This window comes from Hyaena hyaena, unplaced genomic scaffold, assembly GCF_003009895.1.
Source record: "Hyaena hyaena isolate Hyena2069 unplaced genomic scaffold, ASM300989v1 scaffold_81, whole genome shotgun sequence".
Classification (NCBI taxonomy): Eukaryota; Metazoa; Chordata; class Mammalia; order Carnivora; family Hyaenidae; genus Hyaena; species Hyaena hyaena.
The window spans coordinates 2,102,655-2,121,278 of NW_024080714.1; the positions used below are offsets into that span (position 1 = coordinate 2,102,655).

The window sequence follows — 18,624 nt, forward strand, 5'->3', positions numbered from 1 at the left end:
TAGTACTTGTGGGGATGAGCACTGGATGTTATATGGAAACCAACTTGACAATAAACTATTAAAAAAAATAAAAAATAAATAAATAAATAAACTCCAAGTAGCTTGTCCCCAGGGCCTCATACATTTTGAACACCCAATATGGGGTCAGTAAACATTCCTCATGGGTAGTCAAGATATGCCCAAAATGAGAGCTCAACTTCTTCTTCTACCTTCTGATATTCTTACATTTCTAAACAACAACAACAAACACAGGTCTTCCCTTCCAGAGCACCAGCTGGGTGTTTTGGTTTTGGGGGGTTTTTTGTTTGTTTTGTAACAGGGAGAGGAAAACAAAACAGGAAAATCTTCCTTCTTTTCAAGAATCGGGCCGCCTTCCGGGAGTGCTAAGGGAACATGAAATTGAGGGAAAGGCAGACTCTGAGATGCCCACTCCTAGGTACAGCTCAAAATTATATGAAAAGTTGCTCATCAAAGTCATTTAAGCTGTTTCCTTTGTGTAATTTTTAATTTTTCTTAGCAAGAAAATGGGACTACCATTTTCTAATTCAGTGGCCAAAGGGCAACAAGGTAATTTTAAATAAACCATTAAGCTACATCAGAGAGGGAAGAGCAGACTCCATTTTTGGAATTCTTGCCACGTAAGGAGCTGGGCTAGACACGCACAGACGTGGCCTCCCTCATAGTGACCTGTTTGGGTGAGGGGCGAAAGCTTATCTTCCAGATGAGAGACCAAGGCTCAATGTCTTCAACATGGACTCCCCAAAAGCAGAGTCCAAGCCAAGGACGGGGGTGGTTACAAGTGTATTTGGAAGGTGATCCCAAGAGGCCCAAGTGACGGAATAGGGAAGGTGAGACCAGAAGGGGAGAAATCCCATCAAAGTTGTGCAAATGAGGCTGCTACATGCAAGCGAGGCTCAATTCCTCTGGAACCATGTGAAGAACTGTGGTACGCACCTCAGAATTGTCCCCGCATCTGGTGATCCACCTGCACCCACGGTCACATCACCGGCAAGGGCAGCCAGGACTCAAGTCCAGGTGTGGCTCAAAGGCTGCACGCCCTCCACCATATCACCCCCCCTTGCATCTCCCAAACACAGGCTCTCTCGGGGGTCATCGCAATACTGTGCACAAATGACGGACTCTTTTGTGCACACTCTTTTCCTTTATCTTCCAATTTGCCATGCCCACACCTATCCCTTATTTTCTTTTCCTCCATCCTTAAGAACACAGACTTCCTTCTGAGATGTTCATTCTCAGGCATTTTCTTCCTTCACAAGCTACACAACTACTTAAAAAAAAAAAACAGGGGCGCCTGGGTGGCTCAGTCGGTTAAGAGTCCGGCTCTAGCTTTCGTCTCAGGTCATCTCTTTGGTTTCCTGAGTTCCAGCCCCACATAGGGCTCTGCACTGGCAACGCAGAGCCTGCTTGGGAGTCTCTCTCTCTCTCTCTCTCTCTCTCTCTCTGCCCCCCCTCCAACTCGCACTGTCTCTCTCAAATAAACTTAAACACACAAAAAAGAAAAAAAACAAAGAAAGCAAATAAATTTGCCAAGTATCTGGGGAAGCAGCGCATTATGGCTGTTTTGTTTCCAACATAAGCACATCAGTAAGGGAGACAGATGGCAAAACCCCAGGGCGCAGGGCGATCTGGGGAGAAGGGCTCAGCCCCGCTGGACACGTGGGCTTGCCACGAAACCAGAGAGTGGTCAGTGGCTCTCCCCCGGATGGCAGGAAAGCACGCCTTGGGACGGTCGAACAGACGGACGCGCTGCAGCTGGGTAGGGACCCGGAGGAAGACCAGCTATGGAAAAGCGCTGCCAGTCTGACCAGCGGAGCCACGTGTATACACGGACATGGGGAGCCACGTGTTTACACAGACATCGGTACCCCTGAGGCAAGTTATAAAGGTTTCGAGCACGAGAATGGCTCCCTGGGATGAATAATATAACGACTTTCTGACCTAGGACCTCTGTGTATTGTTTCTGCACAAAACAAACAAAATGGGGTAATAAATTAGCTTAGCTGACCTGCTTGATCCACACTATTAATGAAAAAAAAGGTAAATTTGCCACTTTCTAGAGAAATTCATTCCTACAGTATCAAAAATGTTAGAGACTCTTCAACGATTTCTTATTATGATAAAATACATAGAGGTATAACAGGCAGTGAATATACCCCTTAAGAATAATGAATCCAACGAATGGACAGAGGCACGTATTATACGGAGTGCTCAGGCCTGTAACAGAGCTCACGGTCACTGAGTGATGGCCCTAATATAACCAAGTAATTAATTAGTTCCATCACGATTTCTGCTTTATGACACCTGCTTTCATATGCCAAGAGTCCATTTAATAGCATTTTAAATTGCAGCAAAGCCCCAAGAGAGGCGGAGAAAGCACTGTGTACCTTATTGAATCACAAATCTTATATCTGATTTTTTAATTCCAAAAATGACCTAATAAACTGGCTTTATAATTAAATCTCTCCAAACAACCCTTTTTGTGTTTTTCACTCATTTCTGGTAATGATGCAGAGACTTCAATTGAAAATCTATCACTACAATTAAGAATACAAATCCCCTTGTGTGCACACAACATCAAGACCCTGTGCTCAGTCTCCTGGGGGAGTTCACCAGCTTCCCTGAGGAACACAGAGGGAAACTACAGGTTTCCAGTATGAGCTGGGGCCTCTGACTTATATACGAAGTGCATCTGAAGAAGCAACTCAAGCAATGCAGACCTTCAGGTTAATTTCTCACATGGGAATTTTACGTTTAGAAAAATAAGCTGGCATACAGCTTTTCATTTTTAAACATGGGCAAAATTTTAACATTTATGACCCCTATTAAAAGTCTGCAGTTTAGGGGCACCTGGATGGCTCAGTCTAGTTGAGCGCCCAACTTCCGCTCAGGTCATGATCTCGCTGTTCGTGGGTTCAAGCCCTGTGTCAGGCTCTGCGCTGACAGCTCAGAAGCCTAGAACCTGCCTCGGATTCTGTGTCTCCCTCTCTCTCTGCCCTTCCCCTGCTCATGCTCTGTCTCTGTGTCTCTCTCTCTCTCTCTCTCTCAAAATTAAACATTAAACAAAGTTTTAACCTTTAAAAAAAAAAGTTTGCAGTTTCCTGAGAAAGTAGTACTTAACAACAGAGGCAGAGAATTAAATTGTATCCATCTTCTAAGAACCCAAGAGATTGCTGCAAAATGTTTTTGCCTTAGAGTCAACTGAAGAGAAAAATCAACTTTGCCATTTATGTTGGCTTTCATCTATCTCCAGTCACAAAGCAATTACAATACAAAACATTGTGGGAGGGGCGCCTGGGTGGCTTAGTCGGTTAAGCGTCCGACTTTCGCTTAGGTCATGATCTCGCGGTTCGTGGGTTCGAGCCCCTGCGTCGGGCTCTGTGCTGACTGCCAGCTCAGAGCCCGGAGCCTGTTTCAGTCTGTGACTCCCTCTCTCTCTGACCCTCTCCTGCTCACGCTGTCTCTCTCTCTCTCTCTTATTATTAATAAATAAAAACATTAAAAAAAAACAAAACGTTGTGGGTGATTTTTAAAGATTCTGCGATTTTAAAGAATATTGACTTGTGCAGAAATTTATTTTATATTTTTATGAAAGTGTTCTAATTTCTACAATGCAAGGAAATTTTATTAAATCTACTTGGTTGGCATCTGTGCTCCCCTAATAAATGACAAAACATTCTTTGAAGAGCTAAATCATCCAAGTTTGCAAGCAAAATTACAGCCTAAAAATATCAACTGTTGATAATAGCTGTGAAAACCAAAGAAGGAACAAAGCCTTACCATTGGTTGTATTCTTTTTAAAGTTATCCAGGAATTCTTCCAGAAGCTGGGACTGGTTTGGAGGGGGCAGACTCTTCTGGTCCTTTGAGAACAGGTCACTGTCTGACCACGAAGAACACAAGTTTCCTTTTGTGTCTGGCGGCCGGGCAATGAGTGTGAGCCCAACGGTCTTCTCAGAAAACAGGCCCTCCATCTGCTTAAGGTCCAGATCAGATACAGCTTCCCCATTTAAGGTCATGATTTCACTGCCCTTTCTCAACCCTGAGAACGAGGAAGAGGAAACAGAGGAAGGAAAAAGAGATTGTTGACAGATTTTAACATGAAGACAAAGGGCAGCTACAAGCTGAAGCCACATGTTCTTAGGGACTGTTCCACTGCGCTCTTCAAACGCCAAAGCGTACAGTACTCAGAAGGCACTGATAGCAAATTTCACTCTCTCAGGACTGGGATTGGAAGGAATGGGGCGCCTGGGTGAGGGCTCAGTCAGCTAAGCATCACTTCAGCTCAGGTCATGATCTCATGGTTCGTGAGCTCAAGCCCCACATCGGGCTCCACAATGACAGTGCAGAGCCTGCTTGGGATTCTCTCTCTGTCCTTCCCTTCCTCTGCTCCTCCTCCCTCCCTTCTCAAAAATAAGCAAACATTAAAAAACAAAGAAGGAACAGTTTTAAGTTTTGTGGGGACAGGGGTTAAGTAAGCTTTACACCGAATATGGGGCTTAAACTCACAACCCCAAGATTGAGAGCTCCATGCTCTACCGAATGAGCCAGCCAGGCAAGTCTTTTGTTCCTGTACCTGATGTTAAATGCCTTGTGAAATAACACTTGTACCTATGTCTGACTCTCCCATTCTCTTTCTCCGCCTGTCTGTACACATGCATGTGTACTGTCTCTGTATATGCTCATACTCTCCTTCAAAATCCTCCATGTACATATGTACGCAGACGCATTTTCTTTTTTTCTTTTTTTTTAATATTTTTATTTATTTCTAGGAGAAAGAGAGAGACAGCGTGAGCAGGAGAGGGTCAGAGAGAGAGGGAGATACAGACTCTGAAATAGGCTCCAGGCTCCAAGCTGGCAGTCAGCACAGAGCCCGACGCGCACAGACCAGGAGATCGTGACCTGAGCTGGTGTCGGATGCTCACCCAACTAAGTCACCCAGGCGCCCTATGCATATGCATTTTCAATTAAACTGTTAAGTTTATTTTTAATTCTAGCACAAACCACTTCCTGACAAAGCTGTAAGAAGACATTTCCCTGGGCAGACTGCATCCCATAGCTTTGAATTAAGAGAGAACAGAGACACTGCGTGCTGTGCGGACCTTCTCCATATGCCAGGCCATCAGGGAGAACGTCACTTATAAATATTCGGCTGAGATGCTGGTGCTCGTCCACCCGCGCTGTCACTGCAAACCCTACGAGGGAAAAGGAGAGAAAACACAAGTCTAACTTCAGCGCACTAATTAATTTCTCCAACTCAGTCGGCAGTATTCCCCGGGACGTCTACTCTCACAAGTACGCAGTGTCAAGAAAGTCAAATTACAAGTAATTTGAAAACGCAGATTATCTAGCAAGGGCAGAAAAGGGGGAACGTGTCAGATCTAAAGGTTTAATATGAGTGCACAGCCCTCTTCAAAAGCAGAGACAATATACCCACGTTTAGAGCAGCATTATTTACAGGAGCCAAAAGCTGAAAGCAACCCAACCACTTTCTGCCAGATAAATGGAAAACAAAATGCAGAATAGACATACAGCAGAATTATTCACTCATAAGAAGGAAAGAGATTCCAATACTTGCTATAACAGGGACACACCCAGAGGACGCTATCCTCTGTGAGATAAGCCAGTCGCAAAAGAACAATACTGTATGATTCCACTTATATAACATTCTTAGTGCAAATTCACAGGCACAGAAAGCAGAATGGTGGTTGGCAGGGACTGGGGGGAGGAGGAATGGGGAGTGACAGACTGTGCAATAGGTACAGAGTTCCAGTTCTGCAAGATGAAAATGGTTCTGAACAGGGATGATGTTACTGGCTGCACAACAATGTGAATGTATTTAATGTCACTGAATGGTTGTTTTGAACCACGCTTACTGGTTACAATGGTAAACTTGGTTATGTGTATTTTACCACATACATTTTTAAAAATTTTTCTAGGGGCACCTGGGGGGCTCAGTCGGTTAAGCATCTGACTTCGGCTGAGGTCATGATCTTGTGGTTTGTGAATTCAAGCCCCGTGTTGGGCTCTGTGCTGACAGCTCGGAGCCTGGAGCCTGCTTCAGATTCTGTACCCCCCTCTCTCTGCCCCTCCCCTGCTCACACTGTCTCTCTCGCTCTCAAAAATAAACACACATTAAAAAAATTCTTTTTTAAAAGTTTCTAGAAGTTGAAATCAGAAGATATTCTTGCTGAAAAAAATAAAATTCGAATACAAAATATTTGTTAAGAAACAACTCTATACGAGGGTAGGCACTTTAGGCAGGTAAAAAAACCACTTGGATGGATACTGTTCTTCCCCTAAATGTGACCACATGCAAAACCCAGATGAGAGAGCTCCTCCTCAGAACGCATCCCCCTCACTTGGAGAGTGCCCTTCTCTCTGATTCCACAGTGGGGAGCCCTCGTTTCCACGACTAGGTCCCAGAATATGGGGAGTTTTCTGATGATAAAAAGAATGACACGTCCCCGTTTCCTCTGTGCCTCAGGCAGAGCCTGGCAGACGGGGGTCACCAAAGGGTATCTTTGGAAGTATCTTCAGTTATTCAAAATACAAAGAAGATTCACAAACACCCATCACAGAAAGGAGAGCAAAGGCCAAAAGCACATAGGCAAAATGCTACGAAGGCTTCAGAGGGAAAACCAACATAGCATTGGTCAAAACAAACTATGTAAATTAAGAAACAAAGAGCATGTCAGTTATATCAGTTAAAAGAAAAAAAAAAGAACAAATCACAAGAAAGCATTAACATATTACAATGACTAGAATTTCATCAGGTAGATTCAAGGGGAAAAATTACATCAACGTATCCAACAAGACAAGAAACAGTCTTTAACAGAGATGTGTCCTGATCATGTCTAATTACTGAGTTCCTATGGTGAAAAATAGAATAAAATATGGAACTGAACATTTAGACATGAGCACGGTCCATGAGGAGCTCAAAGCCAAATTTAAATACATACGTATGGAAATGCAAGGATCAGATGTTACAAAGTGACTTGGGTAACACTGACTCTTAATTTTTAAGTTGAAGGTAAAGCAATTAGATAAACCTTCCTGAAGAAAGTCAGAGTTTCATGGGGCATCTGGGTGGCTAACTTGGTTAAGTGCCCAACTTCAATTTTGGTTCAGATCATGATCTCACAGTTTGTGGGTTCAAGCCTCACATCAGGCTCTGTGCTGTCAGCACAGACCGGCTTAGGATTCTCTCTCTCTTCCTCTCTCTCTCTCTCTCTCTCTCGGCTCCTTCCTCTCCCCGCCCCCACCCTCAAACATAATAAAACAGGAAAAAAAAAAAAAGCTAGACCTTCAGTTAGCTCTTGGAGGGCATGGTGGATTTGGCGGATGGGAACCATGAGGGGCAGCATTCCAGACAGGTGAAAAGTTGAGAGCAAACACATGGAGGTGAATCAGGCGTTATTCAGCCTCAAACAGCACCTCACACAAACTGAATTCGTTGTTACTCTTAATCACCATCATTTCAAACTCATCAATTTTTATACTCCTTCCCTTTTGGGGAAGTATTACTTTGGCCTTTTCCCCTATTGTCAATACCTCTCTTTTTAGCCTGATGGAAACAGAGATGAAGGAAGAGAAAAGAAGCTCTGCCAGAGTTCACACTGGAAACGTAAACGTAAGTTTTAAAAAACGAGGTCCAAACGTCCTGGGGCCAAACTAAGCGAGGACGGGCTTCCCTGACAGGGGCCCCAGGCTCACCGAAGTCAGACACGCTGCCCGTCTTCGTGAGCTGCACATCGTAGACACTTAGTGGAAAGATTTCTATTTCGTCATAAATCTACAAAAGGAACAAAAAAAAAAAAAAAAAACCCAGAAATTTAATGTCATGGTAGCTTGGAAATTTATTTTGATGATTTTCAAACTAGATGCCAAATTCAAACAAAGCCCCCTGCCAACACACACACAAATCACACACTTTACCACCAAGAGGCCATGGCCGTGGCTGCCGCCCCCCTTCCTAGAGCTAATGCGCACTTGCCTGCTCCTGCATATACTCGTACGGTGCGGGCACACAGCACTCGATGCTCTCATCCACTAATCTCCGAAGCTGCAGGCCGTAGTGGCTGGGTTCCAGCTGCCTCATCTGTAAGGAGAGTGACGGTTCCTCAGACTTTACAGGTTCTATCTCAATTCTGTTGTTCATTAAGACTCAAAGTGGAGACTTCTGAAGGAAATACTGTATATGGTTTGTAGAGTTTAAACCCATATATGAGAGTTCGAATTTAAATGTGCAAAACAAGAAAGAAGGGACAAGTAATTATTTTTAAGAAGGTTTTCTCTAAAGAGGGCGCCTGGGTCTGACTTCAGCTCAGGTCATGATCTCAACAGTTCATGGGTTCGAGCCCCGTGTGAGGCTCTGTGCTGACAGCTCAGAGCCTAGAGCCTGGAGCCTGCTTCCGATTCTGTATCTCCCTCTCTCTCTGCTCCTCCCCTGCTCACAGTCTCTCTCTCTCTAACATAAACAAACATTAAAAAATATTTTTTTAGATAAAAAAGGTTTTCTCTAAATGACGCTGCTTGTTACTAAAGCCAGGAGATATACGTCTAAGAAGCGACGGTGGTATACATCTGATAGATCTCACCATCTCAGCAAATACTATCATTTTATACGTTGGTTTCACGTAGCTTGAAGCTATTTCTCATGACTAATTTGCAAAATGTGAATCTCAGAATTAGGATTTCATACCCCAAAAAATTTTCAAAAGGAAAATGTATGCACATGTGCTCATTCATTGATTCAGGAATTATCTCAGACCTATGTAACTGGGTCTAACTGACCCACTGTGACCTCTGGCATCCTCTACCATTTAGAAAACTTATGAAGTTCAGGGGCGCCTGGGTGGCTTAGTCGGTTAAGCGTCCGACTTTCGCTTAGGTCATGATCTCGTGGTTCGTGGGTTCGGGCCCCGCGTCGGGCTCTGTGCTGACTGCCAGCTCGGAGCCTGGAGCCTGTTTCAGTCTGTGACTCCCTCTCTCTCTGACCCTCCCCTGCTCACGCTGTCTCTCTCTCTCTCTCTCTCTCTCTCTCCTAGAAATAAATAAAAACATTTAAAAAAAAAAACTTATGAAGTTCATAACTAACATTGTTTGTATAAAGCAATATTGTTGGCTGCCTGAGTAAAAGCCTTACATAGCGAAGTAAAAGGAAATTAATTTTCTTAAGAATGTAAGCTACATATATATATGGTATCCTAAGGTTTCAGTCAAACTGAAAGATTATCCACACCTGTTAAGTGTACCTGATAAAGTCATCAAAGTCTACATGCCTTTTCTTACCATTTCATGTATTCCATGGCATTTTCTCTGAAAACTTAAAAATAGTTCAGCTCTACTACGCCACCTGGTGGATTAAAAACATCTGCTCTGACGTGGAGTCTTATCTCAGCAGGTCCTTTAAGACTTAGCATAAATGTTCTTTTCAGAAATAAAACCCAGTTTGAGTAACGAGTGAGACATCATCTCATAATCATCTCCATGCTGCAGCTGTGAATGGTGTATTAAGTTACTCGTTTAATCTGGAGAATCTCAGTAAAACTGTTTAGGATTAAATCTACTTCCAAGTTCATGCCACTTTCTCACAGTGTCTCTAAGGAATTTAATAACAACAGTTTTCAAAATTATTCTAGATATTAAAAATTATTCCAGTATACCTACATTTAATTCTAAAGGTATACATAGATTCCAGTAAAATAGGTCAGGTTCTTTATGAAGGTGAGGGGCCATAACCTAACCACTCATTCTTCCAAAAGATGGAAGAGGAGAATGCAAATTAAGTTAATAAATATGACTATTTCTAAGCACATTGATTAATGGATGTTAATCTTTTCTCTAGAGCAGAAAGGGAAGTCTTAAATATCACACGGATTTAGAAGGCATAGGAGGGCAACATTAATGATTATGTCTACGGAGACACAGTTCTGTGGCCAAACCCATTACCTTGCATGCCAAGGTCAAAATATCTTCCACTCTATGTTCTGGTTTGATTGTTACAGTAACTCCTTGATTATCCTGAAAATGAATGTAGGTCTGGGCTTCCCAGGTGCTGTCTCGGGGAACACCATCAGCTGCTGAACCGTATATATGCAGAAGTTCATCGACCTGTTTTCAGATACCACAAGGAAATACGGACAGATTTGATAAACAAGGGACGGACACTACTAAAAACACATCCCCCGGATTCACGGCGTAGTTTATAAAAAGCCCAGTGGCAGTCCTTCCAGATCTGGCTTCTCCTAACCCTCTGGGGCAGCCAAGCCCAGTGTCTCTTCATTCACTGAACCCACAAAAACTGAAGCCCAGGAAGGCTGACCGGAAGGCAATGGATTCCTCATCCAGCCTTCTAGCCACGTTCCATTTGCCACCCAGCCCACATTACAACATGACACAGTGGACACAAGCGTGCTTCACGCCCATGCTCACGGCTCCAGAAATGCCAGTTGACAAGGGCCCTGTGAAATCTGCCTTCCCGACCCCAGTGAATTGCAATACTTGTTTACGGCCACTGATGCCTGCGCACCACGTCACCTGAACTGCACTTAATCCAACCATGTTTCTCTTATCTCTTCTATTTGCTTTTTTTAAGTCAGTCTCTAATCCTAGGGACATTTTTTCTTTCTTTCAACTATTTCAGATCTACACATTCTTAAAAGTCATTTCCAAACATACCACTTTTAATAGGAAGCTTTTCCCAAATATGTTTACTCCCCTAGGCCCCATTATTATGGGAATTCGATGACCGCACGCTAACGTGAACTTCCATGGTTTATCAACAAAAGCAGTTAACATTTATTAAGCAACTCCGAAATGCTGCCCTCTGGTTAGCTTCTTGCACTAGCCTGGTAGTAAAGACGTGGGGATCTGAAATCAAAACACCTGATGTTCAAGTTACACCTCTACCGTTTAATTAACAATAGGACAGGACATTCACTTGCTGAGCCTTGTCACCCATTCTGTAAAAGGGGATATCAGTAATATAATTACCTAAGTTTATAAATACAGGTTTTGCGAGCAAAAAAAAAAAAAAAAAAAAAAAAATACAGATGTGAAAATATCTTATACACTAGAAAATGTTACATATAGATTCAATACTGTCACATTATTATATCCTACTTGTCATAAATTAAGGTTATAAATGGATGACTTTACTTTGAATTCCATGCATTTAAAAAAAAAAAAAAAACCCTCAGAGTAAAAATTCCTCCTATGCAGGATTTAAAAAGGAGAATAGATATGTTAAATATTTCAAAAGAACAGGCTTAGGAAAAGCAAAGGAAGAATCAATCTTTCAGTGTTGCGTTTCTGAAACTGTGGTATTCATCTTTACGGTGACGTTCCTAGGTCTGTCGCGAATCTGTCACTTTCTGTGCTTTTTCCGGGAAGATGATCATAGCCCAGAATGAGTATCCACCTCACGTGCCAAACCAAAGGAGAAAAAGAGAGGAGCAGATGCCTGGAGCCAAGGAGCAGGAAACCAGCAGGGATGCACTTTCTCCTGAAGGACCCTATCCCTTCACATCATTCCTCCTCTGGGGAGTGATTTCAACCAGGTGCATCAGCAATAAGCAAGTAGTGTCTTAGAGGTACAGACATTACCTCTCAAACCACGCTTGCTGACAATCAGAGGAAAAGCCCAGCAGAGGTCACTGTGGAGTAAGAAACCAGGCCAAGGGGAAGTCCATTACTCCTGCAAAGCAATTTAATCCTGCATTTTCAGAGCAGAACAGAAAAAATGCAACTGAAGATAGACAGGTGGGGGCGGCACCTGAGAAATACAGACTCACAACTTTCCTGCCCTCCTGTCCCCATCCTTTACTGTCCAGCACGGAGCACCTGCCTTACATGGGGCCAGATGGAGTAAGTTTTCTTGTTGTTGTTTTTAAGAACACTCCACCCACAACATGAGGCTTGAACCCACGACTCAGATCAAGAGTTGCGTGATGCTCTAATGAATGAGCCAGCCAGGAGCCCCTGGATGGAACAAGCTTTTCACATGCTGTCAGTACACTCACTACTAACACCCCTCTATGCACTGTCCTGGCCCTCTATGTAACAGCTGAGAAAAATGAGGCTCAGAAAATTCTAGAAACTTGCCCAAGCTCACAGTGAGCTGGGATGGTGGTTACTATGTGGATCTGAAACTAGAAACCTGGCTTCAGTCTGTGCTCACCACCACTGCACTAAAGAAATATCAACCTGGCAGTTACCTCCCCACAAAATGGACACATTTCTCAATTCTTTTCTGTCATTCTACCATACAAACCACCATTCTAATCAGACAACGTGGCTCACCCGACACTCCCACAAAGCAGCAGCTCTGTCCTGCCTCCAGAGCCTTCACTTCATTTCCTTTGCCTGATTTACATTCACCATAGCTTCAGCACTGAACCCCAGATACCCTTTCAAATGCTTCCCACTCCCTCGCTAACGAGGTCTCTCCTGCCCCCCAATTCTACTCAATTAAAGGAGTCTACTGTCAGGGCTTCTGGGTGGCTCAGTTGGCCAAATGCCCAACTCTTGATTTTGGTTCAGGTCATGATCTCATGGTTCAGGAATTCAAGCCCTGCACTGGGCTCTGTGCTGACAGTGTGGAGCCTGCCTGCCTGGGATTCTCTCTCTCTCTCTCTCTCTGTTCCTCAAAATAAATAAAGTTTAAAAATAAATAAGGGTGCCCGGGTGCCTCAGTCATTTAAGCATCTGACTTCAGCTCAGGTCATAGCTCACAGTTCATGGGTTCAAGCCCTGCGTTGAGCTCTGTACTGACAGCTCAGATCCTGGAAACTGCTTAAGATTCTGTACTTTCTCTCTCTCTCTCTCTCTCTCTCTCTCTCTCTCTCTCTCTTTCTCTCTCTGTCCCTCTTCTGCTTGTGCTTTGTCAGTCTCTCAAAAATAAACAGACGTTAAAGGAAATAATTAAATTAATTAATTTTAAAAAATGAGTCTACTGTCTTATATCCCTGGTGTAGCAGTGAGCTACGCCCAGCTAACTGGATAGTCATTTTTAGGCCTCTCTCACACCCCCAGGCGCTAACGCAAATGACAGCAGAGGCTGTCTTTCTGGCTCTGAGTCTTCCTCGGCCCTTGACACAGTGCATTCTGCACCCACCACATACACAGCACATGGGTACTGAACTGGATACAACTAGAAATTCACAGTCATACGTTGGTTTGAAAGGTGAAAGCTCCCTATTTATACAGTGTCAAGGTCTTAATCTTCCCTAAGTTTCAAGAAGAAAAATTAATAGGAGATTACTGAAGGGGAAGAAGTCCTAGACAAGAGAAAAGGATGCAGGTAAATGCCAAAATGGGAGAAGGACAGACTGTTCGTACTCTATCAGTTAAACAAGGCTTTGTGCCTATGGCTGCTTCGTGGAATCCCTTTCCAAGTCTACACCGCTGACCTAAGATCGAATAAACGATATAAGGGAAGATGCCTATCAAAGCCAAGGTTGTGAAAGATGCCTAGCCTCTCAAGAGATCCTGCAATGGAAATTTAAATGTAATTGTGTCCTGTGCATAGCACACAATCTCAAACATTTGCAGTGAAAGAAAGGTAAAATCTGGTTATTCCGAAGAAGTATCAAGCATGTGGAGTTGATTAATGAATAAAAATGAGAAAAAGGAAAGGCTGTGTGTTTACAGACCTCCTACATTGTGGTGAGCTTTGCTCACTTGGAGTGAAAACTAAACTGATTCCCTCAAGGGTCGATGCTGTCCATCCATGCCGAGAATATATACACATGGCTTTACTTTCAATAAGCCAGATAAAATATTCTCCTATATTCTTTTTCCTAAGATGAACAGAAAATCCTGGAAATAAGCAAACAAACTAAGCCATCTGTAAAGCTCTGTTTCCAGACTATCTTTTGCAGAGGCACTCCGTTCATCTTTTAACCACTCACCCAGAAGCCCATGGTCGGCTCCTCTGCCAAGGCTGTACACCCCCTACCTGCCTCCTCCTCCCCCACCTCTCCCCACAATCCACCCCACTGAAAACTAGTTTCCAATTAGCCTGCTCAAGGTTTCCTGTTCCTGGAGATGAACATAGACAGCAAAAACATAACAGACAATCTGGACAAATCCCAGCCGTGTATAGGCTGGTTATCTAATGTCTCTGGACTTCCGTTTCCTCACCTTTAAAGGGGAGCTAAAACCCTCCAGCTTCATGGGGTGGTCAGGAGACTGGTGTGAGGCATGGCACTTGAAGGCACATAAACTGTAAAGGGCTGGTACGATGTAAAGGCACTTTTCTGAAATTCAGTCTGGATGGTAGAATCACATCCTAGTAGCCGTAACCACCGAAATTCAAAGACGGCCACTGTCAAGAACTGCCCGAGAACCATCCTTTGTTTCAAAACCCTGGAGAGCTACCGGTGCCCAGACCACCGTGTGGTCAGCTCTGGGCACCCAAGAGATGCGATCATCATCGCTGAACCGCAGGCGCGGTCACTACGGACCCACTAGCTAAGGTCTGCCTTCCTCGTAGGCTACTTCTACGGAAGCGTTTATTATTACCATTCCATTAACGGTCCTGAAAGCACATGTCAAATTACTTATGCTCAGTGTGCCTCAAGGAGAGAAAATTGAAACTCCGCATGTTCTCACAGCAGATGCTTTTGGATCAAATGGCTTGTAATTACTACTTGGATCACTGAAGGGAAGTGAGTAGCAAAATCACAATCTGGCTGTCACAAATGGGCCCTCTACCACAGTTGCTGATAAAAAGAAAGTCTATTAGCAAGTGAGATGAGGAGAAAACACAAAAGGAGTTCCTTGCTCTTGGTTTTCTTAATAACAGTAAAATGTCATGAAGGAGAAAAGTGTTTATCTCCTTCTTGGGCTGATGCCCAAACCTCAGTTGATATGAAAGGCAAACAAAGACCAATCTGTACATGGGCACAGGTTATGTGGGGTCCCACACTACTAATTCTATTTAGACAGACTACTAGGTTATGTTCAGGAGTAAGTGGGTTTCATTCATATTTTCCATTTAAGAAACCAACATTACTAACGTTGGAGCTAATGACTCATGTGACAATACTTCATTCACTCGCAGCCACAGAAAGTTGGGACACCCCAAGCCAATTTTCCGAGAGAGAGGGAGCCAGGGCCTAGGGGCGCCACCTTTCTGCAGCTAAGCTGCTGGGGTAGCTGTGGGCCAGTGCCTGGGTGGGGGATTTGTTGTCACAATCTCCATAACAAACACCTCCCTTCCAACGCTGCCTGAGACTCATTATTGCTCATCAGAAAGTACTCTATGAAAAGCTTTCATTTTGGGCTCGCCAAAATGTCCTTTCAAAAATGCTCAAAGAAGACTGGCTTTACTCCAATCTTAACAGATTTTGAATTAGGATGACTCACTGCTGGGACTATTACAGGATGCACCAATTAGAGAGGAATATTTAAAAATGCCCGTGACCCCTCCCCACCAATGCTCGGGAATGGCCGCCTTGCTGTGTCGCTGATGGACATGATATACCGACTATATATAAATAGATGGTCTAAGCAGCTCATAAACACTCTCCAAGAGTGATGAGTAGAGGAAAACTAGGGAAATATTATTCAGCTAGCTACAGGCAGAATTTTAAGTCCCAGAGACACAAAATACAAATATCTTTAATTCCACCGGCAACTCAATTTAAACCTAGTTATCTGAGTACTGTCATACAGAAATGATAAAAACACCATTAAAACAGCCACAGAAGTCAAAAGAATTTATTCAGTGTCCCTATACCAGAGGCAATTTTTAGTTAAAATAGGAATAAATGTTTAAGCACATATGCTTTTAAAAACAGATGCAATATTTGCCTCCCACAGCACCTGTCAATTAAATCACAAGAAGATCATTTGGTAATTTGAGCCCAATTTAAACAAGCACTAGGCTTGATTCTGACCATCAACAGCTTTTTCAGCAAAATTTCTTTTTTTAATGTTTATTTTTGAGAGGGAAAGAGAGAGCGTGCACGAATGGGAGAGGAACAGAGAGAGAGGGAGACACAGAATCTGAAGCAGGCTCCAGGCTCTGAGCTGTCAGCACAGAGCCCGATGCAGGGTCTGAACCCATGAACCATGAGATCATGACCTGAGCCAAAGCTGGATGTTTCAGAGCCACCCAGGCACCCCAGCAAAATTTATTTTCAAAGTCTGATATAAGTTCTCTTAATAAAAAATGCTTTGGTGATATAATTTCCTAACTTTCAAACAATTTTAAATTGTTATTTAACGCTGGAAGAGATACAACCTTAAAAGTATGGTTTTTGAATTGCAGATCAAACACTTCTCAACTATTATTAAAGGACTACATCGAATACAGAGAAAAGACAGGGTCGCCTGGGTAGCTCAGTCGGTTGAGCATCCAGCAATTGATTTTGATTCAGGTCATGATCCCGGGGTTGTTGGACTGAACCCCACACTGGGCTCCACGCTGAGCATAGAGCCTGCTTAGGATTCTCCCTCCCTCTCCCTCTGCCCCTTTCCACCACTCGCGCTCTCTAAAAATAAAAAATTCTTTAATACAGAGGAAAGGGAAATTCATTAAGTGATACTATATCCTAAGCAGTGTGCTAAGGACTGAGAATATCTATATAATCATTAAATACAAACTATACACAGCAAGGGTCCCAATTATAACCCTCCCCAGGAGACAGAACTGGGTCGCATCACTAAGGGTTAAAGGTAGTAAGAACCAAGGAAATATAGGGGTCTCTGCTTTTCCACAGATCGCAATGTGCCACTTTGCTTTCATGCAAGACCCACATGTGTACCTGTTACAACTAACCAAAAGAAATCTATAGAAGGTTTTCACTTTTATGAAATCAGGTGAAAAGCAATAATGTGTTCAGTGTCTGTTTCGCAACAAGCCGTTATAGAAACAGGATGAACACCCCAGAAGCAAGAGTGGCACCGCCAAGCTCCTTCCCTGGGAGCTACGCTCAGCATCTGAGCATCATGCCACCAGAGCTTTGAACGGTCTTGTGTCTGTGAGCATCTGAGCTTTACCTCGATTTATTTTGTGCATCCTTTAGCGAGATGTGCCCGAAGGTATCAGAAAAGCCCACGAGGTTATTTTTTGGGTCTGAGAACGTTGAAAAGTTTTCCATACAAATTAATGGTATCTGCAGCTTCACTTTAGGACAATCCCGCCTACAAAAAGTTTCACAGAAATGTTCTACTTTCAATTAGAGGGGGGGCCTATAATGGCAATACCATTTTTTTAATCAAATGAAAAAAGGAGGATGGTGATTTGATCTGAATTTTGAAATAGGCTCTGCATGGGTATAGAAGTAAAGGGAATAGAAGTTATTTATTGATAACTTGTTTACAGAAGTCTGACACTTTGATGACATAATTTATGAAGAGGAAGGTTTGGATTAGTCTTCTTTGCAGCCCCACGGCTGGTCAGATCTAGCAAAAGGAGAGCACTGGGAACACAGAGAAACAACGCAGCAACATGGCCCCTTGCACCAGCCATTCCATCTCATAACCCACCCTCTTAAAGACTCTGACCTCTGAGAATGGGAGATCAAGGGGAATAGGGTTTTGAGTGGAGGTTTTCTGTCCCCTCTGAGGACACCTCAGGCACAGCAACCGATTGGGAATAGTGTCAATAATAACAACAGTATACTCAACAGCCCTGGGGCCCACAGTGGGGGCCAAACTCACATGAAGGCAGAAGAGGAAGCTGTCTGTTTTATATAATTTAGGATCACCGGAAAGCACCTCCCTTACCCCCTCCCCTCAGGACCCATCAATAGTGTAACACTCAACCATTTCTTGGTTTTGTCCAACAAAATTGTCAACTGACTGAATTATCCCAATTAATTTATTGAAATAACACTGCCTACTTCTGCAAAAGCATATTAAATCTGTCCGAGCCTGTTAAAATCAGGTTTCAGCCTCAACAAATAGTTTAGAGGTTCACCGGACAAGTGAGATGAGATGATTTGGTGAAGACAACAGAGAAATCATTCCATGACACAAAACAAGCTTTAAGGGGAAGGTATGGATGCGAAAAACAAAAAAACAAAAAAGCATATGTTCATCCAGACAATTTACCCTACTCCACAATTCCATTTGGAAATGGTTCTGAACAATTGTTTTGTCAAGCCATTCTGGAGACTAGAAATGACCTGTGCTCCCCACTGAGGGTACCGGGTGATCACAGCATAGAAGTACTACCTGTGTGAAGATCTCCAACAACCCTGAGGGGCAAATACAATTTTAGATTCACTAAACTCTCAAACAAGTGTAAGTACTGCTGAGCAATTGGGATGTATAAATGAAAGTCACTATTCTGATTTTAGTCTAGCCTTTTCAAGATAGGATCTCCATGAATTTAGATATCTTCAAAATTACTCAGCATTCTGAGAATACCTCTTATTTAGCCACTAGAGACCATCTGAATTCTAAACTTATTTTCAACAGATGCACATAAAGATTCTGAACTAGCACTGCCTGCAAACCTTAGCATTTGCGACACTGATGTAAAGGAAGATGGCTGCCACCTACAGAAACGTTTCCCTCACTGGAGTTACAGAGTTTAGAGACAGCGGAGTTCCAGAAAATCCTTAACTGCTACTTGGTTCGAATATCT

The 18,624-nt window shown here is 43.2% G+C and overlaps 1 protein-coding gene across 6 annotated transcripts in view; it reads right to left on the minus strand.

Moving 5' to 3' along the window:
• Window positions 1–18,624, minus strand: part of TIAM2 (TIAM Rac1 associated GEF 2) — a 231,503-nt gene that overhangs the window by 61,765 nt on the left and 151,114 nt on the right. For all 6 annotated transcript variants that reach the window (XM_039234099.1, XM_039234098.1, XM_039234101.1 and 3 more), the window contains exons 10-14: window positions 9,972–10,133; window positions 8,014–8,118; window positions 7,734–7,812; window positions 5,120–5,212; window positions 3,799–4,059 (exon numbers count right to left, since the gene is read on the minus strand). In XM_039234099.1, coding sequence (XP_039090030.1) covers window positions 3,799–4,059; window positions 5,120–5,212; window positions 7,734–7,812; window positions 8,014–8,118; window positions 9,972–10,133 — 700 coding nt within the window. The remainder of the gene's footprint in view (window positions 1–3,798; window positions 4,060–5,119; window positions 5,213–7,733; window positions 7,813–8,013; window positions 8,119–9,971; window positions 10,134–18,624) is intronic.